This window comes from Pelodiscus sinensis, chromosome 3 (genome assembly GCF_049634645.1).
Source record: "Pelodiscus sinensis isolate JC-2024 chromosome 3, ASM4963464v1, whole genome shotgun sequence".
Taxonomy (NCBI): Eukaryota; Metazoa; Chordata; order Testudines; family Trionychidae; genus Pelodiscus; species Pelodiscus sinensis.
In genome coordinates, this window is record NC_134713.1 from 185,859,424 (window position 1) to 185,885,363 (window position 25,940).

Consider the following 25,940-nt stretch of genomic DNA (forward strand, 5'->3'; position numbering starts at 1 on the left):
CCTAAAGTTCCAATTTTTCAGTTTCTGCCGCCCTCCCTCCAGTACTTAAGGTTTCCTTAACTGTTTGGTCTCTTTCAGCCCAGTTCTCCCCCACATCGACAGACAGAGGCAGCATATAACTCTGGACATACTAAAACATGCTAGGATCCTTGGCACAGCCCCATAGTTCTGCTTATTGGCCAGGAATCTCAAGTGTATGTGTGGTAGAGGTGGAGTGGAAAGGGAACATCACTTCCTTCAGGGAAAGGAAGAACAAGAGCCTCTAATGTGTAAAGAAACCAAGCCTAAGTGATGTGGCTGTTGTATTTATTTAAATGGTACCAAAATAAGTAAAATGTTGGGCACAATTGCTATGCTTTAATTTCATTCCAAACTTCTTTTGAATATCCCCTTTCCATCCTGCTCAGACACATAGTAACTTCCATGAGTGGATCCAGTTTCTGAACCCAATGATATTTTTTCCCTAAGATCCTTAAAAAATGTCATTAAAAATTATGCCTGCTCTTTACTATAGTGTTGTCTTAGCTTACTTGTATTACAATGCCTAGACAGTTAATACATAATTACAATTCAACATTTGTCTTTCTTCAGTTGCTATTGCATTCTAGGATTAAAACAGAAATATACTGAATAAACTCCTAATTTAGCATAGTCTTAAATTCTTCAATATAGCTTGTTACTGGTTATGCAGTGAAATGTTTGATAGTTTTGCAGCTTTCATTTTAAATACAAAATATACAAGAGGCACAAGAACTACGTAAATCACAATTTTATTTTTCAAATTCAAAAACAACAGTATTTAACATATTACATCAACAGATTTAAAATATCATGCTCTATTTAAATACTTGACTGACAACACTGTATACAAATAAAATGTTACACAAAATATGTTTAAGAAAATGTTTTGGTCTTCAATCTGAACAATAAATAGTCAGGCACTCTCATATATATATATATTATATATATACACACACACACACATACATATACATACATACACACACACACAAAGAACGTGTCACTACTTGAATAAATTCTTATATAAGCAACATGTGGAAATATGGCAAGAAAAGATTTCTGGAGTTTTGGTACATACGTTAAACCGCCATGACACATCATGAAATTTCCAAATCTCAATTTCAGAACTTTAAACTTTTAAGATGTGCACTTTTGTAAATTTATCATTAGTTTATAGAAGAGATCCAATCCATGCTTTCCTGAGTGATATGCAATTACAGACTTCAGTTATCCATATCAAATTAAGCTACCTGATAACTGTTTTTAACACCAACACAGAAAACAAGGACTGGCCAGAGCAGCCTTTTATCTTTTATGTAAATAAAACAACAGGAGAACTTTGATTCTGTAAAGTTTAACAAGACAGAAATCAAGATTCAAGACAGAAAACTGCCTAGTAGTAAAATGTAACATAAAAGTTATCCTCGCACCCTTACATGTCCATCTCTTAAACTTTATCCCATTTGAAGTTATATTGTGATTTTAGAATGTAACTTTTTTTTTTTTTTTTTTTTTTTTAAACAGCAGAGATTCAGTATCCTTTCTGATACAGGCAGACATTTTGCACAGCAGATCACATTTAAGTGAGTGAATACTGTTCAGGAGTAGCATGTGATAGAGGAAGAGTTACAAAATTAAAAAGCTTTCAATAATTAGGGTAATTTTTTTTTTTACTTTGTGTAAAAATTAGAGACTTTCCCAATTTCAAGTGCTATTTCACACAAACATGTTTTCTCAAGGAAAGTCTGTGTTTACAGCTTCTACCACCACAGTTAAAGAAAGATGCACTACCAATGAAAAGTGAATAATCCATTTTTTCCAACATTATGGTGTCAACTAATCATGAATCAATGAAGGATTTTGAGTTATAACTTCTCAAGTCTATTTTACAATTTGTAGGTGAAATATTGAAACATCATAACTTCTAGAACAGTGGAAAGAGTAGGACTCAGTTCATGCCATACTATCAAAAATTTGCTATTGTAGTATTATTTTTACTTTTATAAGTACTGGACAAATGTTTCTAGCTAATGATTTTAGGAGAATTAACTTTAAAAATCACCAAGTGAAAACAAAGAAGAGTTTTAATGGTTCAGTATAGAAACTAGACCCAACCTTGAAAAATAAATTGAAGACACTTATGCACATTACTTTAAACATTTAACAATTTAAGTGTGGATCCTGCAAGTGTGTCCAAATCTTAATCATTTCTTGAGGTTTTCGGCTATGTACTAACATTAAGTTTGTGTAGGAGCATATGTTATTTCTGTGTTTCTCTTCAATATCAAATGTTTTGAAGCCTTTGTGTTTTTCCGGAGCAAGCCCAAGTTTCTGAAGGCACATTCCAGTATAAACATCATCAATAGGGTAGAGGAGGACCTGGTCAGATGCATTGTTCAGTCTTAATGCCAGATCACCAGAGTACAGAAACCCACCGCCTCCTGCATATGGAGGATAAGAACCTTCATAAACACTTTCAGGAATGTAGTACTTTAATTTTTTTTCTCGATGAGGTCCAGCATCTTTGATCACATCACCTATAAATAAGTCTTTGGCTTTGTCTTTTGATAAACTCTTCAAGTAATCCAGGATCTGATGGGTATTCACAAAAACATCATCATCCCCTTTAAAAATAAACTGGGCATCCGGACATGTGCTGCTGACCCATTTAAGAAACAGCACCTCTTTCAGTGTCAAGTTGAAGAAAGTATCTCTGTAGTTCCAAAGAAGAATGTCTTGGTGAGTTTGACTCTCAAATTTCAACATGTCTGAAAGGTCAGGAAAATTATCTTCTGGAGGGGTCTGTCCCAACAAAAAGACCCTTACAACAGTTACATTCCCTGATTTTATTTCTTTACCCCAAGATTCCCTAATTGCTTGCCTTCTATCAAAATGCGGTATAAGTGACTTAATAGCCAGCAGCAGGAAAGGTTTGTGTTTGCACTTGTTCGGTTGATCCACTAATAATGAATAATTTCTACATCTTAAATAAAACAGGAAGTCTTTAAATCTGTCTGGCAATTTTGCAAAGTCTTTAACCTCTGAAGTTACTGATGGATCAGGTTCACAGGAATTCAGAACAGTAGCATTAGAAATTAAGTTTTCTTCCACAGTCATATTGGAAAGCAAGGTCAAAATGGGGTTGTACAAGAGTTCCAGCTTCTGTTGCTGTCTGTTCCAATAGGCCTTGTGAGGAGTGTATTTCCTCCAGAATTTGCTGCTGGGTAATATAACCTGTCCTTTTGAATTCTTCTCTTGACCACCACTTTTGGAGACTTCCACAATCACATAAATAAAAAAGTTTACCATCATTAGAATTCCCAGCAGCTTTAATCTTCTGCGTCCAACACTCATTTCTCATATCTGAAAAGAAAAATTGTGGTTAGATTTTATTCAGTTTTTTCAAACAGGTTTCTATTTTTATAGGAATACAAGAGATGTACAAAAATCAGCAAACCAAGAGTTTACATTTACAAACTGAAAATGCAAAATGAAATTGTTACCCTCTAAGCTGCAAGACAGCACTTGTATATATCGGAGGTTTGTTTCCATTAGAAATAGGAAGTTTGTCAATCAAGAGAACAAACAATGATGAAAAATTTTGAATTTGAATTTCTAAAGCAGAATTGCAAGCGATATCTTTCCAAAAGATTCACAAGATAAAATTATACAATAATAAAGTTCTGAAAAACCCATTTGCTCTCAGCAGGTGGTAAACCTTCCCTTAGTAATAAGGTAAGCCTAAGGTCTCAAGTTCTGCAGAATACAGTTGGATGGGGTTGGAGGTTTTTTTTTTGGTCTTTTTCTAATTATTTCTCCATCCCTTACAGTTGTGAAATCCTTCCAAATGTGAACTGATGCAAAACTCAGTTTCCGAGTCTACAGTTTGTCACTTTCCATAGCTTTCCCAAGTAGCTGCCAAGTGAAACTGAAAAGCTTGGGCAGTTTCTAAGCTGCTATTCAGGCCTGCATAGGCAATAGCAAACCTTGTTCATAATTCTGAATTTCATTCTCTTGCTAGGAAAGAAAATGAGTTGTAGCAGAAGGTAGCACTAGAGTAATCTGTAAGAGAAGAACTACCAAAAAAGAGTCAGACAAAAGAAGCCATATTACAGACCTTATCAATATTGTGAAGGGGATTTTTTTCCCTCTCAAAGACACAGAGCCTACTCCTTCCCTCTTCTGGCAGGACTCTTAAAATAATAGTCTACTATCACATAATATTGTTTCCAAGCATATACTTTCATCTATTATATAAAATTAAATACATAATTAAGCTTTGAATGTGCTGGCCAGATATTTTATCTAATTTTCTCTACCCATTGCTACCTTCTTCTTGACATACCTGTTAGTATGTCAAATAACACAAAACACCAATTAATAGATTACATCAGGGATTCTCAAACTTTATTGCACCATGACACTCCTTTTGACAACAAAAATTACTACATAACCTCGGGAGCAGGGACCAAACTCTGATCCTGGCTGAGTCCCACCGCCTCAGACGGAAGTATAAGGGGGGAAAAACCAAAGCCTGGTCCCCACAGCCCCTGGGCAGAAGAACAAAAGCCAAAGCCCAAGGGCTTCATCCTTAGCTGGGCAGCCTGTAACCTAAGCCCCGATGCTCAGGCCTGAAGCCAGACGTGAGCCTCAAGCAGAGAACACGAGTCTCACCTTTGGCCCTCTGCCCCAACCAGTCTAACTCCAGCCCTAGTGACTCCATTAAAATGAGGTCTGAGGTCATTTTGTAGGGTGGAAAGATGAAACTGCCCGTTTAATGAATTATATCTATCAATGTAACCTAGGGGGAGAGGCAGATATGTTGGAGGTTAGGGAAAGAGTCCAGAGTGACCTAGACAATTTGGAGGATTGGGCCAAAAGAAATTTGATAAGGTTCAACAAGGACAAGTGCAGAGTCCTGCACTTGAGATGAAAGAATCCCAGCACTGCTACAGGCTGGGGACAGATTAGCTAAGCAGCAGTTCTGCAGAAGAGGACCTGGGGATTACAGTGGATGACAAGCTGGATATGAGTCAACAGTGTGCCGTTGTAACCAAAAAGGCTAATGGGGGGCATTAGTAGGAGCACTGCCCACAGATCTAGGAAAGTGATTATTCCCCTTTATTCAGCACTGGTGAGGCCACATCTGGAGTACTGCATCGAATTGTGCCCCCTTTTCCCATTACAGAAAGGATGTGGATGCATTGGAGAAAGTCCAGTAGAGGAAATGAAAATGATTAGGAGACTGGAGCATATGGCTTATGAGGAGAGACTGAGGGATTTGGAAGAGAAGAGTGAAGGGGGATTTGAACCCAACTGAAGGTGAGTTCCAAAGACAATGGAGAGAGGCTGTTCTCAATAGTGACAGATGACAGAATGAAGAGCAATGGGGAAGGTCTAGGTTGGATATTAAAAAAAAACTATTTCACTAGGAGGGTGGTGAAGCACTGAAATGGGTTACCTAGAGAGGTGGTGGAATCTCCATCCCTGGAGATTTTTAAGTCCCAGCTTGACAAAGCCCTGGCTGGGATGATGAATTTGAGTTTGGTCCTTGCTTTTAGCAGGGGATTGGACTCAATGACCTCCTGAGGTCTCTTTCAAACCTATGCAGGCCCGTACACAGGGGGTGGAAAGGGTGTGAATGGACCCCTCCCCCCATGATCTCCCGAAGCAAGCATGAGGAAGCTCAGTTAGGGGGATGGGAGAGTGCTGTGTTGTGAGGGGCAGGGCAGGTGAAGCTGAGGAACAGCGTCAGGGCCAGGGGAACAGCATCCCCCACCACCACCTGTGAGGAGTGGCCCGGGCCCAGCCCCGCTGGTTGGAAGCCCCACCTGCACTCAGTGCTGGTCTTGCGGAGCAGATAGAGCAGCAGCAGGCAGAGGCAGCCTAGGGAGGGGGGGCCATGATGGCTGCGCTACCCGCCATGATCCCAGAAGGTAATTTCTATAAAACCTTTATTACAGTATGCATTTTTAGTATAACAAAAATCATTTTACCAATCACCGTTTCCACTCAAATTTTCATTAACCTCTTATGAATGTTCATTGAACGACAATACAATCAATATTTACCAAAAAAAACACCTCCCCCTGCCAGAAATTCCTGTGCACAGGCCTCTGGTTGGAAATTTTCTAATGAAAGTTTTCCACTGGAAACACTAATTAAACAGAACCTAGATATTCCATGATAATGTGCTGATTCTGTTGAAAGTTTCAATATGGAACAGACAACTCCCCACCTTCCCAGCAGTTCATCCAGCAGACATTCCACACTTCACAAACTGTCCATCTGGCAAGCTCCCCAGCGAGCAGGCCAGACTACTTAGCTTCCCAAACTGGCCAGCTTCCTACATTCCCCACCCTTCTTGCCTGGTTCTTCAGCCATCTTGCCAGGGAGCTATGTGGTTAGCTGGTCCAGAATTTTAAAAAAAATGTTTCCCCTGAAACTGAGTTTTTTCAAAACGTTTCTGTTCTGCAGACAATTTCAAATTTCTGACATTTCACTCTGAATCAAAATTAAAACCATTTAATAAATATGAATTTTTCCATGGGATAGAAATTCTAGGGCCTGCACAACTCTATTAACTACACAACTCTGATTCATCTCTACAGCCAGTCCATCCTGTGCACAGATTGAAATAGGGGCCCTGTTAAAAAACAATAGTATGCCATCATACAAAGACTTTATCATAGTATCTATGCCCAAGAGGGATGAATTAAAGTTCCACAGGCAACCTTAATTCTGGTATTTTTTTAACTTTTAAGTGCTTGCATGTTTGTCTTTGCAATCACATTCTTTTAAGGTTTTTTTTTATATTTAAATTTCCTAGGATTTTAATAAAGTAAATTGTATAAACAGATTCCATCATGTAGCACATTAACACTTCTATTGTTTATCAGCAGATCTGGAACCTCTACGACTACCACCCACAGATCTTTGCTAACTGAAGAGAATAATTGATGGCGGCAATAATAGGTTTTCATCCTTTATGTCAGGTTTTCATCCCTTTCATAGGTTTTCATCCTTGATGGCTACTCAACTTTGGAAGCCCCAGGGGCCACAATGATATTCACAGTACATGCCAAGGGCCACAACTTAAGTGTGGTTGCATGTATATGCAAAGATAGGCAAATAGCTTTCACATTGATGGGCATTAATACAAAGATTAAGGCAAGACTACATAAAACACAGGCCCCATTTAAGTCAGTTCTGCTGATATTAATAAAATGCAATATTTACCCAATTTCCACCCATATGACAGCACTTAACCAGCAATGACATTCCAGGAATTTAAATACTAAAACACATAACAGAAGACCATTATATGCTGTTATTCCTGAAAATAATCAGCGTAGCAGCATTGCAGAAGAGGGTTTTTCTTTCATAAGAAGGGGCAGTGTAGACAGCTCCTTCTGGCACAAGAGCCTCTTCTGCAAAAATGGCGGCTCATTAGGTATGCAAATGAGGCTCAGTGATATTCCATGCTTAGCCTCATTTGCATATTTCTCACGCAAGAAGTCGTGAGTGTAGACATAGCCTCAGCATTCTGTGCTGTTACTTAGCTATAATTTACCCCTAAATGTCTTGAGAGCCCAGTAAGCAGTGAAAGTGTTAGTAATGCTTCTAGACAATACTGACCTCCCATAGTTTGGCAAATTCTATGGTTCAGCACCCATTCAGGTCCACATGGTGCCACACTAGAGAGGTTCAACCTGTAGTCAACATTGCTGGCCACATTTATATTCATATCAGCCAATTTCATAAGAACTGCCAGACTGGATCAGATCAATAGCCCTTCTAGCCCAGTATCCGATCTCTGATAGCGGCTTGTAGGGAGATTGTACAGAACAAGGCAATTTTGGAATATCTATCTCCGTCTTCACTCCTGGTTTATAGCAATCTGAGGTTTAGTGTTGCCCCAAGCATAGTGTTGCATCCCTGACCATCTTGTCTAATATCCATTGTTTGGCCTATCTTCCATGAATTAATCTAGTTTTTTTTTTTTAACTCAGTTATTCTTTTAGCCGCCATAACAACCCATGGCAGTAAGTTCAAGTTAACATGAATGGTGTGTGAAAAGTACTTACTCTTATTTGTAATAAATCTGGTACCTATTAATTTTGAATGACAGCCCTTCCGCCAGTTTTACTATTGTTGGAAAGGGTAAACAACACTATTTTTTTCTATGCTCTTCATGATTCATAGACCTCTCTCTCTCTCTCTCTCACACACACACATACACTCACACACACACACACACACAGACACACACACAAAAAAGTCATCTCTTTCTAAGATGAACCCTAATCTTTTTGATCTTGCCAAGCTGTTCCATACCTTTGGTACTGTTTGTCGTCCTCAACCTCTTACAGTTTCATTATATCCTTTTTGACATCAGGTGAAGAGAAATAGACACAGTATTCAAGATATGGATACATCATGGATTTATACGGTGGCATTATTAATATCTTCTTATTTCCAATCCTTTTCCTAATAGTTCCTAAAATTCTGCTATGTCTTTTTGGCTGCTGCTTGCATTGAGCTGAAGAACTCAAAGAACTATCCATATCCATGGTGCAGCCAAGATTTTCCTCTTGAGTAACAGCTAAGTTAGAACCCACCATGGTACATAAATAGTTGAATTTACATTTTCCAAATTGCATTACTTTTCACTTATCAACACTGAATTTCATCTGCCATTTTGCTATAGTAACACAGAGTATGTCTACTCTTAGAAATAAGACCAATTTTACTGAGGTCAACATTTAGCATCCAATTTTATAACGTAAAAGGTGCATGTCCTCATACCCACAGCGCACAGAGTGCGTTCCCACTACCATGGCTATCATCACTCTTACAGTAATGCACTATGGGTACCCATCCCATAGGTTCAATTCTGGGTTAGGCTTCAAAACCTGATGGGTAAAAACATTGCCATGGGTGGTTCCGATTACATGCTGTCAGCCTCCCATTATGCGCTTGCTTTCAAGGAGGGAGGCAGAAAGAGAGGAAGCAACAGCAGTCATTTTGCATCCTTTTCTCTCTGGTTATTTGTCAAATGCTATAGCACAGCAAGCATAGATGACACTCAGCTGCAGACTGCTGTGGCAAGCATTGTAAATACCTTGCACATTATCCTCCAGTGTGTCCAGAACCTAGTCTGGACCCACCTGTGCAAAGAAAAATGGGAAGAGGCCACACATACAGATACACAGAAATGCACTGAATGGAGATATTGGCATATGTTGGCAGCAGCCAGGCATGTTGACACAGAACGCCAATGGTCCCAAGAAACAAGTACAGACAGGCGGGACCACATAGTTATGTAGCTACGGGATGATGACCAGTGGCCACAGAACTTTCACATACCTAAAACCACTTTTATGGACTCCTGCAAATTGTTTTTCCCTGCCCTGAAGCACAGCAATACCAAAATGAGACCTGCTCTGACAGTTGAGAAACAAGTAGCAATAGCCCTGTTGAAGTCTGCATCGCCAGACAGCTACTAGTCAGTCAGAAATCAATTCAGAGTGCGTAAATCTATAGTGGAGGTTGCTGTGATTCAAGTAGTCAGGGCAATCGATACTCTTCTACTAGAAAGATCAGTGACTCTGGGAAATATGCAGGAAATATGCAGCTTTGCCATGATGGGTTCCTTAACTGTGGTGGGGCTATATATGGAACACGTATCCCTATCTTGGCACCAGACCACCTTGCCAAAGAGTACATAAACTACAAAAGGTACTTCTCAATAGTACTGCAAACATTGGTGGTCACAAGGGCCATTTCACCGATATCAATGTGGGAAGGGTGTATGATGTCTCTTTAGGAACTCTGATCTCTTCAGAAAGTTGAAAAACAGAAGTGTGTCTTTCCAGACTGGAAAATTCCCATTGGTGATGCTAGAATTCCAACAGCTATCCTTGGAGACTCAGCCCACCCCTTGCTCCCGACTCACGAAACCTCACACAGGCAGCCTGGACAGCCAGTGATGACACAGGTGTAGGTATGGGGCATACATGCCCCCAAATGCCATGGGCAGGAGGCGTACGGGGCTGGCCAGCAACTGGCAAGGCCAGAATTATTGGGTATTACAGGAGAACTAGTGAGGAGGCCTGGGGCCTGCAGCAGAAGTCTGCCCCCACCTCGTACTCATGAGCTGTGGCACAGATAGGGGAGCAATGCAGCCTCAGTTTATTCTGCTCTCCTGAAGCATCACTCGAGGGAGGTGGCAGGAATGCTCCTGCACCCATTGATGAGAAGTGGAGTGATGCAGCTAGGGAGCAGTTTGCTGAGGCCACATTGCTACACTTCCCCCACCGCTGCCAGTGAGTGAGGGGAGCTGGACCCCTATTGCCAGCCCCTCCCAACCCTGGTAGTACCCTGGGACACATCAATTAGGGGAAGATGTGAGGCATGGGCAGAGCAAGGGCACAAAAGAGGAGAGGTGAAGGTGGAGCAAGGGTGATAGAGGACAGGAGCGAGATGGGAGCTGGGGTGGAGGTAACTTGTCCCAGCCCTTCCTCAGGCTTGGGAGGAAGGGGGGAAAAGGGGAAAAAGGGTCATATGGCTGGTGACGCCGAGTGCCTTCTCACCAGTCAACTCTGTGGACTGCAGTAAGGAGTAGTTCAATTACAGGCTAAGCAAGTGCAAAATGGTGGTAAAATGTGCCTTCGGGCATTTAAAAAGAGCACTGGTACAGATTACTGACTAGGTTTGACCTTAGTGAAAGCAATATTCTCACTGTTGACGCTGCTTGCCATATGATGCATAATATCTATGAAAGTAAGGGGGAAAAGTTTCTGGCAGGGAAAGAGGTAGGGGCAGATCACTTGATGGCCAATTATGAGCAGCCAGACACCAGAGCAATAAGGAGAGCCTATCAATGCCTCTCTGATGCACAGTGTGCCTCAAAAACCAGTTTAATAAAAGACCAGATAATGATGTGACAATTATGAGTGTTGCTCATTACCAAGCTGTTTCCACTGTACGTTTACTGCCCACCTCCAACCACAGTTGTCACAGTGAATAAAGGTCCTTTTGTTCTTAAATCACACATTTTTATTTAGGCAACATAGTGAACACAGGCATCATTGAATAGAAAAGGAGTTGCGGGTGTGACAGGGTCTGATAACTGGAGGGGAGGAGGGACACAAGGACATGCAGCTTATTAAAATCACTGTGGGAATAACATCCTTATGCTCCATTAACCTTCCCTCAGAGTTGAGTGAAAGGCTTCCTAGGTCTTCCCCCTGAAATATAAGACATCTGGAAGAGAAGCATATGGAACTTGGTTAGGAGGGCAGGTGGGTTTATCAATGGGGGCAAGGGGTTCTGTGCTCTAGCTACTTTACCTGCACCTCTGCCCAGTGCCTCATCAGATCTGCTCCCCTATGAGTGTCAACGTCTCATCCTGCGTGTTATGCTCCATATTCCCCACATACTTTCCTGTCCTCCTGTTGTGGATGGCCACTGATATCATGATTGAATTGTATCCTCTCAGTGCAGGTGGATTGCATGAGCCTGTTAAATATTTTGTCCTATGTATGTCTTAACTTTCTAATCTGAAAAAGCTTAACTGCTAGAGCAGAGAGAGGTACAAGCTGCATGGGGGCAGGGGAGAAGAAAACAAGTATACATTTTACAGAGATATACTGTAAAAAAACAATAGGTTAACTTTTTTACAGGGAATAAAGCACAAAACGTTTATTAGGTACAAAGCTGAACTCTGCACTTTAAATTGAGCGCCTGCTAGCAAAATAACATATGGCAGAGCGCTGGGCAGTAGAACTCGATTTGTAGGTAGGTATAGTAAGTAACACATTACAAGGGGTCTTTTGCTTCCACTCTGAAACATGTAGGAAAGGGTGCTTGTAAACTAGAGCCCTCATTCACATGGTTGCATATGCAAACAGCGGGGGTAGGGGGGGATAGTGGGTGTGAGGAATAGAGGCACAGATGTGTAGAGTTAGTGCTGGGTCACTTCCAAACCCCCACCGCATGCTTGCAAAGTGTAGTAGTTCTGCAGGATGATCCCTCAAGTCCATCACAAAAAGGGCAGCACACCTGGGCTCAATTTGTGAGAGACAAGCAAACAGAGGTGGATTCAGTGCTATCAGCTACAAAACTTTGCCTATTTTACTCAGATCAGTCACCATATCAGTCTTCTCCAAATTAGAGAGAATGACAGGAAGCAGATGCTGAATGAATGCCACCAGAGACCTGGACATTATGCTGTTCTGCTTTGTGCTGCAATGATGCCAAATCGCTTACCATTGACTTGCATTGCAAGGTGTCCTACTATACAGGAGGGAAAAAGCCTTCCCCAGAAATCTTCTGAAAAGGATTGAAGAATCTCTCAATGAAAGCTTTGTAGAGATGGGCAGGAAGGATTCCCACTCCATCGCCACATGTTAAACTTTTCCAGGGAAAACCTGATGTGTAGGTGTGCCAGCTGCCATTTTAACTCAGTTGTTCAAGACAGAACACACACTGAACCCAATTACATTTAATCACTGTAAAGTGACCACAAATATGAACTCATCAGAGCAACCCTTCCCACCTTCAGGTCTGGCAACAGCAGGCCCTGGGAAGGGAGTGGCTCTACAGTTAGGAAGAGCTCCTGGCTGTCAGTGAGAATTGATCCTCCTCTTGCCCCTGCTGAGCATTCTTCTCATCAATCATCATCTTCTAACGTCCTTATTATTGCCCAAGGCTGTAGGAAGCATTGCTTTGGAAATATCCTCTGACAGTTTTGGGATACTGATCGGGTCCCCCTAGAATCCCATGCAGCTGCTTATGGAAGCAAAATATCTGTGGTTCTGTCCGGGAGTGACTTTTACTTCGTTTTCTGATACACTTGCCTAAGCTCCTTCATTCTAACATGGCACTGCTAAGCATCCTGGCTATATGCTTTTCCCACCATGCTCTGTGCGTTTTTAGCAGAGATATCAGCGTTTATTCTGCTGATTCAGAGTTACGCCAGCATAGATTCTTCTCCCCACACAGGAATCAGCTGTAGTATCTTCTGCATGCTGAAGCTTGTTTGTGACCCTGGGCATTTGTGGTCGGGTGTCCACACTGACCAAACGGGAAATTAAATTCAAGTTTCCAGGGCTTTTCCTGGGTACCTAGGAATGCAGCAGAGTTGAAAGAGTTGGCCAGCAGTCACATTGAGGTACTGTGGAACACCTCCCAGACTGCAAGAATGTTAAATTGACAGCGTTGTGTCTACACTACCCAAAATTCGACCCTGAAAGGTCAAATTTATCATGATTCCTCTCATCAAGGTACAGTACAGCAGTGAATTTTAAAATCGCTTAAGGTTGGTGGAAGGGGCTTAGTGGGGTAGACACATTCATTATAAAGATTGACTTCACATGGCTAACTTCAATCTAACCTCATAGTGTGGACAAGCCCCAGTTTTTGTGAGATCCTCCTGTAATTCTTTGCAGCCAGCTTTGAACTAACCAACCTGAATAATTTTATGTCGTGCAAACTTAGCCACTTAACTGTTCAATCCCTTTTCTACATCATTAAATGAATGCACTGAACAGCACAGATTTCAGTACAGATCACTGGGGGACCCCACTGTCTACCTCCCTCCGGTATGAAAACTGACTATTGCTACATTTTGTTTCCTTTGACTTCAATAACTACTGTTAAAGTACTGTCGCTGAAAAGAATGTTCTAAAGACGGCAGCACTGGCAGCAATCACTAGTGACAAATTAGATTCAGTTTAGTTCACTGTGGGACAATTATAAGCCCTTTTTAAAAGCAGAGTTCTATGCAACAATGCTAGTTGTGTGAAATATTAGGATAGTAATGACCTAATAAAAGAAATTACAATTTTTTTACATTAACATTTTATGAGCATACTGCTTTTTGTTGTTTCTTGTCACTACTACGGCATCTCCTGCTGGTCACTCCAGGAATTAGCTCAATCTTCAGCAGGGTGCTTCCCTCTTTAGGACACTGCCCACCATACAGGTCTCTTGCCCCCTTCTGGAGTATTAGCAGTCCTCAGTTTCCCCTGCCACTGTGGCCAACTGTGGCCCTAAAGCCTGGCTCCTCTGCCTCAGGGGCAAGTCATAGTAAGTAAAGGCCACTTGTCCTGGCAAAGTATGGTGAAAAGGAGAAGGGGAGGACCCAGGCCCGTCCACTACTCAGGTCCCAACCCACGGACCCTCTGCCAGCAGCCTTATCCCTGCTCTCCTTCACTCTCCTCTTACCTGCCAGAGAAACAGGAGGCAGTTAACAGGCTGAAGCCTTCCTCTATCTAGCTCCCTGAGCCTGACTAGAACTGCTTTCTCCAAAGTACTTCCCTGGAAACTAGTCCAGCACCTATCCCTGGTTAGGACCCAACTGCCTCTCTCTGCTGGGTAGCTCCTTACATACTAGGGATGTTAAATACTGGTTAGCCTCATGAATTTTCATTGGTTACTCAACTATTCTACAAAAGCGGTGAGGAGTCCTGTGGCACCTTATAGACTAACTGAAGTGTTGGAGCATAAGCTTTCGTGGGCATAGAGCCACTTCGTCAGATGCAAGTGGGTCTTTGCCCATGAAAGCTTATGCTCCAACATTTCAGTCTGAATCTGCAAAAGCGGTGAGGAGTCCTGTGGCACCTTATAGACTAACATGGCTATCCCTCTGATATTCAACTATTCTATAGTCCCCAGAGGTGGGGCTGGCAGTTTAAGCTTAAAACCCAGCTTCCCCCACGGACCAGCTGCCAGTTGCCCCACACTGCTGCCTTTGTCACAACCTCTGTCCGGGAGGGGGGGGGGGGATGTCCCTGAGCTCTCAGACCCAGCGCAAGTCAGAACTGAGTCAGGCTGCCTGCCCACCTGGTTCCAAATACACTTTAAACACAGAGCCACAGCAGGGGTAGGTTCCAGACCCAGCACAAGCTAGGACTGAGCCAGGTTGCTTGACAGCCGGCTAAAAATTTTACTGGCGGGTGGGGAGGCTTGTCGTCTATACCATTAACCGATAAGCTTTTGCTAATCGGTTGATCAACTACACTATTACATCTCTATTATATACAGGACTGCCCCACCAAGCTACCATCCAACTGACTTCTTAAAAGTCTCTCCCTGATTGGCTAGGACTCTGCACTGGCTCCCTTAAGCCTGCTCTAACCCCTTCCTGGACAATGTGGGGCAGCCACCCCACCACATTTCTGAAAATACAATTTACATATTATGAGTAAGTTAATGGCAGAATGACAGAAAAGGGGAACCATTTCTTAAATTACAGCAATTAACTTCCTCAAATTCATTATTTTCTTTAAAAAAGTGGTTTTAGTAGGCACTATGATGGATTAGATCACAGAAGTCTCCTTGGGGTTGCCACCCCATGGGCTAATCAAGTCACTGATGCCTGCCTTCCTGCCCGCTGGGACTCCCAACCTATGTCCCACTAGGCCAGAAGCTCTGGTCTCCCCTGGCCAAAGCACAGAGTTGGCATTACTGCACCCAAGCAGAGCAATACAGATCCTGAACCAGCTCTACTCTGGGAGGGATTAGATAAGGCCATTGAGAGCACCGAAGAACTCAACTTCCAACAGGGACCATATCTCCAAATAAATCTCTTACTTTGTATAAAAGTTGTACACAGAGAAAGCTTATAAGTCTGACCTTTTTACCAATGAAAGAAAAATATGCACAATGGTTGCTCCACCTCAGGTGGTAATTATTTACACTGGGCTTGATAATAAAGAGAAGTGTTTTTATTAAGTATTAGCAGATGTACCCAGTGTTGCTCAGGTCTTTAGCTGAAGTATTTTTTAAAAAATAAACGAAAAAGATACACATGCTTTTATTTACTGGATTTTTCAAAAATGAAGGATAACGAAGGCTGGAGTGAGTTTGGGGGTGAAGAGGGACAAGGGGTGGGTGGCTTAGGGCAGGTGAAGGGAGTGGGGGGAGGCCTCAGGGAAGGTCGAGGGAGGAGCCTCACGGCAGGCAGGAGGCACAGGGCTCAGGTCAGAAGTCTCAGGCCAGAGGGCTGAGAGGGGCTTACTGGGGCTGCCCATGGTGGCAAGGATGGCACTGCTCTTGTGGCAAATCCTCCCAGAGGAGCTGGGGCAGCTCTCTGCTGCCAGCAGGCCCTCCCTGTTCTTCTCCCAGCCATCAGGCTATGAGGGGAGTGAGTCAGGTTGCGGGGCTGCCCCGTTCTGCAGCAGCCCCCCACCCCCACACACACGGCCTACAGGATGTCTGGGGGGAGAAGGCAAGACTGTAGGGGCTGCCTTTCCTGCAGCCTGCAGCTGTAAGCAGGAGAAGGGGGTGTTCCAGGAGATACTCCCAACCCCCTCCTTCCCCCCTGCCACAGACTGTCTGGAGAGTTAAGGTTCTGGGGCTGCCCCCTGCTTCCAGCTGCCCGCTAATTGGGAGGGCAGGCTCCAGGTTTGGTAAGGAGTCCTCCTGTCCCACTGTGCTGGCAGACAAGATGGTGGAGCCTCCGTCCTGCTGGCCACTCTCTTGGTGCTGCATCTGCCCTAGTGGCCATTCCCAGTATCACATTCCTCCTCTCTCTGCCCCCCTTCTTTGTATTCCTCCTCTCTGCCTCCTCCCTTTCCAAGGTATAGAAAACAGACCCATTCCCAGCACCTCACATTTTCCAGGCATAATCCAACCCTGGCCCTGGTTTAAATTAGGGTAAGAGGAAGTCGCATACCAAATTTGGTGGTCCTAGCTCTTACAGTTTAGGAGGTGTTCTTGTACAAATGGCACCATAGACAAAAACTCTAAAATATTTATATATAAAGTAGGATTTGAGTGAATATAAAAGTGAAAACAAAGTACGTTATTAAGTCAAAATAAACAAAACATCTACTTCTAATATACTACGAAAATTGTTACATGCAAATTCTTACCCTAACAATTCTAATTCTCTCTTTCACAAGCTAGGCAGCCTCCTAGGTTGGGCCCAATCCTTCCCCCTGTTCAGTTTTAGCTGTTTCCAGCAGGCATCTTAGATGGTAAGTAGATGTCTCCTGGTATCCAAGCCATTTGAACGTTTATATTATTCGCTATATAGCAGCAGTTATCAAATTGAGAGTCAGGAACCCAAAGTAGGATTGTGATCTTGTTTTAATGGGGTTGCCAGAGCTGGTATTAGACTGGCTGGGGTCCAAGACAATAAAACAAGCCCAAGCCTGAACCCCACCAACCAGGACCCAGGCTTTGGCTACTGCCCTCAGTGGCAAGGTTCAGGTTATAGATGGGATGAATCCCTTGGGCTTGGGCCTTGGCGCACCCTCTCCCCCCACACCTGGGAAGGCGGAGCTCAGGCAGGGTCAGGCTTTGGTCTCCCCTCCTAGAGTTGTGGACACATTTTTGTTGCCAGAATGTGGTCATGGGGCAATGAAATTTGAGAATCCCTGCTATGTAGGATAGCAACTACAGGTTGAATCAGAACTCTCCGGTCCAGAAACATCTGTAGTCAGGAATGACTGTAGTTAGCCGGATGTCCACTTATCATGGGTATGGCCAAATTTTCTGCAGTCCTGTAATGTTTGTTTACAGCCACCAGACCTGGCTCTTTGTTCTGTGCTGTTATTTAGTTCTAATTTACCCCTAACTGCCCAGTAAGCAGTGCAAGTGTTGGTTATGCTGCTAGACAATATTGACCTACCCTGGTCCAGAAAATTCTCTGGTACGGAACTGGTCAAATGCTGAGGATGCCACTAGTCAGGTTCAATCTGTATACAGTATATTGGAGCACAAACTAAATAGGCAAGTTTAAAATTGAAGACAAATATTCTTTTAAAGGGAAAGTCAGTAGAACTCATTGCTAAAAGACGATAGTTTGACAAGCAGCTCAGTAAGTTTCATAAAAGTCAGCAACTGCTGTTGAACTAGATTATGTAAGATTGCTAGCCAATCAGAGGAACTGGATTTAAAACAACAAAATAAGTAATGCAGTTCACCACATGTTTTCCCTTGTGTAAACTCACACAGCTGTGTCTTAAGACAACTCTTGTTTCCCATCTGGTCTGGGCATGCTGCACTTACTGACCAAAATGCTAGTGGTGTAAATTTTGAGTTCAGGCAGCTTGTCAGCAACAGCAGCTCCAGCAGCATAAAATGTAACAATCTGAATAGGTCATGCAGACAGACTTTACTGAAGAGGTTTGAGGAAAAGAAATCATTAGCATCATGGAAAACCTTTGCCATTCAGAGTAGATGATCATAATGGTCTCTTCTGTGTCTGATCTATGTATTATAGGAACTCAAGAAAAAGGAGGAAGTCCCAAGGAAGCCAGACTGCTTCTGACTCAATCTTTGTCTGCCCTGGGTATTTTCACATCAGTGTAGCTGCACTGATGTAGTTGTTCTGGGTTTACACTGATGCATAGATATATCTACTACTCTTTCAAATCAAGGAAAAATTTACCAGTCCTATTTGTTGCAATGGTATAAAAATATACATACAAATAGAGGTCTCACTTGGGATGTGACCATGTAGCCAAGAACAGAGTTAAAACCAATGAGCTTGGGCTCATTGGTTAACACTTTTGATTACAGGTAGCAACCCCCGCTGCCTCCCACAGCAGGGGGAGGGGAGCCAGTGTTCATGGGGAGCTGGTTTAAAAGCCAGTTTAGTTCCTACAAGCACCAGCTCCCATTGGTCTACCTCTCCCCCACCCTGCACTGCTGCCTCTCATACAGAGGCAGCAGTGCAGGGAAAGAAGGGCAGGCAGGCGCCGGTACACGCAGGGAGCCACATGTACCTGCTCCCATCAAGCTGACTGCCCCAGGTGCGGGGGGGGGGGGAGGAGGACGGGGGAGGAGAGAAGTGCCCCGGGGGGAGGGGAAAACAGGAGCCAATGCTTGCAGAAACAGATACAACCTGTTGCTGAAGGTGCACAGTAGGGAGCGGAGGACAGGCAAAAAAGGAGGGGGAGAATACAGAAGAGAAATGGCTAGCATAGTAGTTTAGAGGCAGTACATTTAAGTGTGGTACTGAACTATGTTCCTCTCTCTGAGCTTGGAGTACTGTGAAGGGAGTGAGTCCTGATAGAAGAATACTGATTGCACTAACAGCTTTTTGTGAAACTAAATTAAAAGCATCTAAACCAAAGTTCATGAGACGGGAACTATAATCCATGGCCCCAATTCAGAGGCAGAACTCTGGAAACTTCAAAATAGAAAGAAAAAGAAAATGCGATAACTGTCAGAAATCTGCCCACATTTTACCTAAATGGTTGTCTCTAAATATGAAGTATCAGAGAGATAACAATGTTAGTCTGTATCTGCCAAAACTATGGCACCTTAAAGCCTAAGAAATTTATGTGGGTGTAATTACCACCAGATGGATTTGAATCTGGGACCTCTGAAACTTAGTATAGGAGCCTCTACAGCTTGAGCTATAAAGCCAGCTGGCTCTCAAGCCAAGTTGTAGAGGTCTCTTGTTCTTAACTGGGGCTGTGGTCTAGGCACCATTCCATGGGACAGTGAAGCTTTTGTTGGGAAAAAACACTTTGTCAGATGCATGGAGTGGAAATCACAGAAGTAGGGATCTCTCTCTCTCTCTATGTATTAAGAACAGTTTTCCTGCAGGACAACACAATGACCTCATCACATCACTCTGTGTCCCACCCCACCTCTTCCATCTCTCCTCCCGCCCCCAGCTTAAGCCCAACCTCGCTACTTGGAATTACTATTTTAAACTAAGCCCCTATTCCCCTTCTGCCACCCCCATGCCACAGGGCTAAGAAACATGGCACAGTACCTGGCAGACCCCACATCACAACAGTGACAGCCCAGGGGCAGGCAGGAGGGTATGGGGCTTGGGACAGCAGCCTGGAGACAGGTGCTAGGAATGGGGTTCCCAGCCAGGCTTATTGGCCAGCAGCAAGCTCTTGGGGGCTCCCCCACCGCTAGTGTGCCCTTGTAGCCAAGAAGGCTAATGGCATATTAGGTTGCATTAAGAGGAGCATTGCCAGCAGATCCAGAGATGTCATCATTCCCCTTTATTCGGCTTTGGTGAGGCCGCATCTGGAGTAGTGTGTCCAGTTCTGGGCCCCCCACTACAAAAAGGATGTGGACGCATTGGAGAGGGTCCAGCAGAGGGCAACCAAAATGATTAGGGGGCTGGAGCATATGACTTATGAGGAGAGGCTGAGGGACTTGGGTCTGTTTAGTCTACAGAAGCGAAGAGTGAGGGGGGATTTGATAGCAGCCTTCAACTTCCTGAAGGGAGGTTCCAAAGAGGATGGAGAGAGGCTGTTCTCAGTAGTGACAGATGGCAGAACAAGGAGCAATGGTCTCAAATTGTGGTGGGAGAGGTCCAGGTTGGATATTAGGAAAAACTATTTCACTAGGAGGGTGGTGAAGCACTGGAATGGGTTACCTAGGGAAGTAGTGGAGTCTCCATCCCTAGAGGTGTTTAAGTCTCGGCTTGACAAAGCCCTGGCCGGGTTGATTTAGTTGGAATTGGTCCTGCCTAGAGCAGGGGGTTGGACTTGATGACCTTCTGAGGTCTCTTCCAGCTCTATGATTCTATGACTCTTGGGGAGATAAAATGCAGTGCCCGACCACCCAAAGTCCGGCTGCCCCTATGAAGACTCACCCTTTCCCAGTGGCTGCACTTGCTGCAGCTGCCCAAGCACCCCATAACCACCCAGGAGAGCTACCGCACCAACCTGTCTGCTCCTTCCTTCCGCTCCCAGCCACTGGACAGGTGGCCCTGGGCTCTGCGGGCAGAGCTGGGGCAGTGAGCAGCGCAGACGGTAATGCATGGGGAAAGATTGGGGCAGTGCTCCCTTTGCTGCTGCTTTCCCCACTGCACTACTTGCACCTCTTTGTGCCCCCCACAGGGCGGGCAGGCACCCGAGCCTACCCAACCACTGAGGTTAGAGCCAGTCACAGCCAGGAATAGGGGGGAGAATTAGGATTGGGGGGAAGAGAAACGACCCAGGCTGGCAGGGGGAGGGGGCGCAGGGGAAGGGGCCCTGGCTGGCATGGTTGGGGGAAGGGGCAGGATGGAGGGAGAAGGGGCCCAGGCTAGCATGGCTGCAGCCTAGCCCTCCTGGTGGCCGGGGGCTGTGGGAGACCTGTGGTTCCCTACCTACTGCAACAGGGTGTTGGCAAGTGCAGTGAGTAGGGGGCACAGCCCCCTATTTTTTTTATATATAATTACACACACACACACACACAGAAGCATATCTACTTATCAAGTGTAGGATCAGTGTTAACTATTCCAATCAAGGTGGATTTGGCTCACTCACAGCAGTTGATGGGAAATGTGTGAATAGCAAAGAGGGAAAATTTCCAATCCTTGCCTACACACAGCCCTCCCAACCTGAAGCAAATTTTCACTAATAGCCACACACCACATCACAGAAATACTAACACAGAAAGCTATCCCTGCTAGGGATGTTAACTACTGGTTATTTTACGAGTAGAGTAGTTGATGGAATTTTCTCCAACTACTCAACAAGTCGATAGGCACTTCCCTCATGGAGCTCTTGTACATTTCAAAGGAGGAATGAGGAATTCCACCTACAGCCCAGGCAAGCGGGAAGTTCTGCTGACTCTGGCCTGCACACAGTGTGCCAGCTTTGAAATGTGCAAGAGTTCCCAGCAATGGCTCTTGTGCATTTCCAAGCATCAGCACAACATGGAGTCCATGCTGCGCTGCGGATTTGAAATGCCATGTGGAGCCGGGATCAGATGGGGACTTCCCAGCTGATCCCAGGTTCTGTGGACATGCTGCGAACTCCCCAGCTGTACAGCGCTGCCCCTTTGAACACCGCCTCACATTCTGAAGGGGCAGGGCTGCACAGCTGAGCCCGAGCTCAGCTGTGCAGTGCTGCCCCTTTGGAGTACCCCCTTATCTTCCTCCCTTTGCCCCCTCTATCTGATCGAGGAAGCAAGCAGGGGTGGGATCAACTAGTCAACTGACTATCCAGTAAGTGTTTGCTTATTGGAGAGTCTACTAGTCAACTAGTCCTTAACATCCCTAATCCCTGCAACAAACCTGTTGACAATTCTGTCCACATACCTATACAAATAATACCATCACAGGACCTAGCCACATTGTCAGGGACTCATCCACTAGGACATCTACTAATGTAATATATGCCACTGTGTGACAGCAATGCCCCTCTGCCATGTATATTGACCAAACTGCACCAAAGGACAAATGGACACAAATCAGACATCAAAAAGGTAAGAAAGAAGGACACTTTATCCTCCCCGGACACTCAGTAACAGATTGAAAAATAGCCATCCTTTCACAAAAAACCACACACACACACACACACACACACACACACACACACACACACACACACCCCCACCCACCTCCCCAAACTACAAAGAGAAACAGCAGAGCTGCAATTCATATGCATATTTAACATGATCAAATTGAGACTGAATAAAAACATAATGGTTCTCTCTCTACAAAAGCAATTTTCCTTCTCTTGGTATTTGCACCTCCCCATTGACTGCTGGGAGTGAGCCAGATCCACCCTTACTGAATTGGCCTCATTTATATTGGGGCCCTTCTCCCCTCTGGAAAAGAGCCCAATGCTCTCTAAAGCCTTCTACATTACACCATTTACACCTAGCAAAGAGTTCTTTGAAATACAGTACATAGAAGTAGCAACGATCTAGCCAGTTTCCTAGTTGTAAAAAGAGCAAGCCAAAAACTTAAGTGTTGGTGCAATACAAAGTACTGTAGTGTCACGAAAATGCTAAGTCGCAACAAGAAAACAATACAAGAAGGAAATGGTATAAGGACAGAATTTTAAGGGGGTTGAGGAGGAAGGCAACATTATTCTTCATTTGTAATTGCAATTTTTCCTAGTAGATTCACCTCTCAGGACAGACAACTCAACTCACAGGTACTTTTGTGCAACTTAACAGAATTCAAGCAGAGTTCCTCTTTTTTCTTGAGAATGAAAGTTCTTCCTGCTGGCGTGTCTGCAACTAATCTTACCCTTCCCAGACAAATATTTACAATATAAAGCACACAAACTTCACTCCCTTCCCAAACAGAACTTGCTTACAATGTTGCTAACCCTTTTCGTCCCTCTCACCATAACTATTTTCCCTTAAATATCAGACGAGCAAGATTAAAATTAATGACGAAGATAAAAAATGTGCCTTCAGTTTATACTATACTATTATAATGTTTTCTGGATTAACATGGTGACAGAAAATATATTAAGGATTATGTATTCATATATTCTTAGCACCTAAATTTTATTAGTCGGCCCACAGAAAACTCGGCAGTGGTAAAGAAGTTGTCATTCTTTGTTCTTTCTTTACTTGTCTGGGATGTACATAGCTGAACAGGAAAGTAGTAATTTATTTTTGTATTATTCACTTTTGAATACTGAAGCCAGATTGCATCTGACGAAGTGGGTCTTTGCCCACGAAAGCTTATGCTCCAACACTTCAGTTAGTCTAGAAGGTGCCACGGGACTCCTCACCGCTTTTGCAGATTCAGACTAACACGGCTACCCCTTTGATACTTTTCTTGGTGTTGTATTGACAAAACTCTCAGAGATTCTTCAGTTGGAGTGTCACCATGATGTAACCCTTTTGGAGAAGGACATATGGGAGAGATGGGAATTCCTGAAGACAATCTTAAGTAAAAGAGAGGGGAAACCCAGAATCCAAAGGAATGGTACGGTAAAAAATCCAAAGTAAAACTGATTAACCAGACTTTAAAGAAGCCATCACTATTTGGCTTTTAACTACTAAAACTACCAACTTTATAGTGTTGAATGAACCGGGAGGACAAGTGCTCATCGTTCGGTGACTAGTTGATGATATTAGTTATTTCAGTCAGATAGTGATGGTAGCACAGATCCAAGAAACACGTAACAGTAGCGCAACAGGAAGGCTGTCACCACAATGGCAAACATCTCCCCACCAAGCATCTGTCGACGGGAGCAGGAATGCAGACTATACCAACTTATCAACCGCAGCAGCCAACTTCTTCCCATCCAGAAATACCTCAGCCGCCAACATCACGTCTAAAATCCGGCAAGCCCCCCTAGCAGCGAGCAAAGGAAGTCATGGCCAATGTTAAGGAAGTATGGTGAGCTGAATGGCAGCAAGTAGACGTCCCAAACAAACATCTTGTTTTGGATCCCATCACTAAGCAGAAAGATTTTGAACTTCCCCGGAGACTGTGGTGTGTTCTAAACTGGCTTAGGACTGGTCATGGCAGGTATGGTTATCTACTGCATACGTGGAATTTGTTGCCATCTCCACTATGTGATTGTGGAAGTCCGCAAACTATGAATCGCATTGTTGCGGAATGCCCAACATGAAAATATATTGGCTCACTGGAGGATATCCACAATCTAAACAGCGATGCTGTTCGCTGGCTGGAGAGTTTGGATGTCCAACTTTGACGAAGAAATACAGAGTTGAACACGACATTCAAAAGAAAGACTACCAGCTTCATCGAGGAAGAGATAACAATGAACATTTTGTTCCCTTCCCCTCTCCCCCCCCCCCCCCACAAAAAAAAAAAAAAAGGTTAAACCACAGCTAGGTTATTTCATTACCTGATTATACTTAGCACACTTTCTGTAACAACAACAGGGTTTTGTTTTTTTTATTGTCCCAGTTCTAATATCACTCACTGACCTTGAAGTTTGCTGGCAGTTGCTAAAAGGCAAAAAGAATCCAGTTTCATCTGAATGAACAATAAAGATTTCTGGTAATCAAAGTAAAAATAATAATAATAATAATATTGAAAACTAAACATTTTGTTTCTAGGCATTTTTAACCATTCTTAATAAAAGCAAAAAAGAGATGAGGGCTAGATTTACAGAACTGAAAGGGAAAATGCACACTCCTACCCCAAAACAGCCCAGTCACTGGAGTACATATCTGGGATATAGGAAACCTAGGTTAAAAATCCCTTCTCTGGAGGAGGACTTGAATGTAGCCTACCTGTTCTCCTTCGCCAAAAGATGAGTATCTTAACCATCAGACTATATAGTCTATTCTGGAATAGATAAGCCTCTCTTTCCAGACCTCCCATTGAACATGATCCATTTTGTATGAAATACCTGTATAATCTCTGGACTACAGAAAGTGTTTTTTCCCCCCAATGTTCTCAGTGTGCAGTGGAAGATTTATATCAGCATCTAAATAACTTTAAGTCCTTTGGATAAAATAGAGATTCAACACATTCCTTCTTTCAAATAAAGTGTCAAAAGTCATTTTAAGAATCTCTAAGTCATTCACAAATTCTCCAAAGGTATGAAGAAAAACACTTGCCATCAGTGAGATTGCCAAAGTAAACAGAAATAAAAACTTTTTTTAAAAAACAAAAACTAACCACTTTCAGGCATTCATACCTCACAAAAGTAAAATCTCAAATCTCATTTTGAAAAAAAATGTTTTGCAGGTTACACACAAGTCTCTCATACAGTCAAGAAGATACCAATCTTAGGCAAATGCCTTAACCCAGGGGTGGGCAATAATTTTTAATGTGGGGGAGGGGAGGGAGAGAAGAGACTCCAAGATTTTGGCACATGGTCAAGGGCTGCACTTTGATGGACGGGATGTGGGGTCTGGGACAGAGGCTGGGTGCAGAAGGGAGCTTGAGGTAGGGGACGGGTTCAGGAGAGGATGAGGGGTCTGAGAGGAAGTTTGGGTGAAGGAGGGGGCTGTCATCCAGGTCAGGGGCTTAGGGTGCACAGTCCAGGAGGGATAAAGGTGAAGGAGAGGATTCTGGCCTGGAGGAGGGGCTCTGGGAGGGAGTTGCAGAGGGTTTTGGTGGTGACCTGGGGCAGGAGAATGGGGTGAAGGGTCAAGGAGGAGGTACAGGTGCAAGAGAGGATTGTGGCCTGGGAGGGATGTGGGAGGAGGTGCAGAGTTTGTGAGGGAGTTGTAACCTGGAAGAAGGGGGAAAAGGGGTACAGAGGGTTTGG

At 43.7% G+C, this 25,940-nt stretch overlaps 1 protein-coding gene across 1 annotated transcript in view; it reads right to left on the minus strand.

The window, feature by feature from the left end:
* Nucleotides 1–754: 754 nt before the first annotated feature.
* B3GNT2 (UDP-GlcNAc:betaGal beta-1,3-N-acetylglucosaminyltransferase 2) overlaps nt 755–25,940 on the minus strand; it is a 34,528-nt gene continuing 9,342 nt past the window's right edge. The window contains exon 2 of the mRNA XM_075925617.1: nt 755–3,384. Coding sequence (XP_075781732.1) covers nt 2,182–3,375 — 1,194 coding nt within the window. The 5' untranslated portion in view covers nt 3,376–3,384 and the 3' untranslated portion in view covers nt 755–2,181. The remainder of the gene's footprint in view (nt 3,385–25,940) is intronic.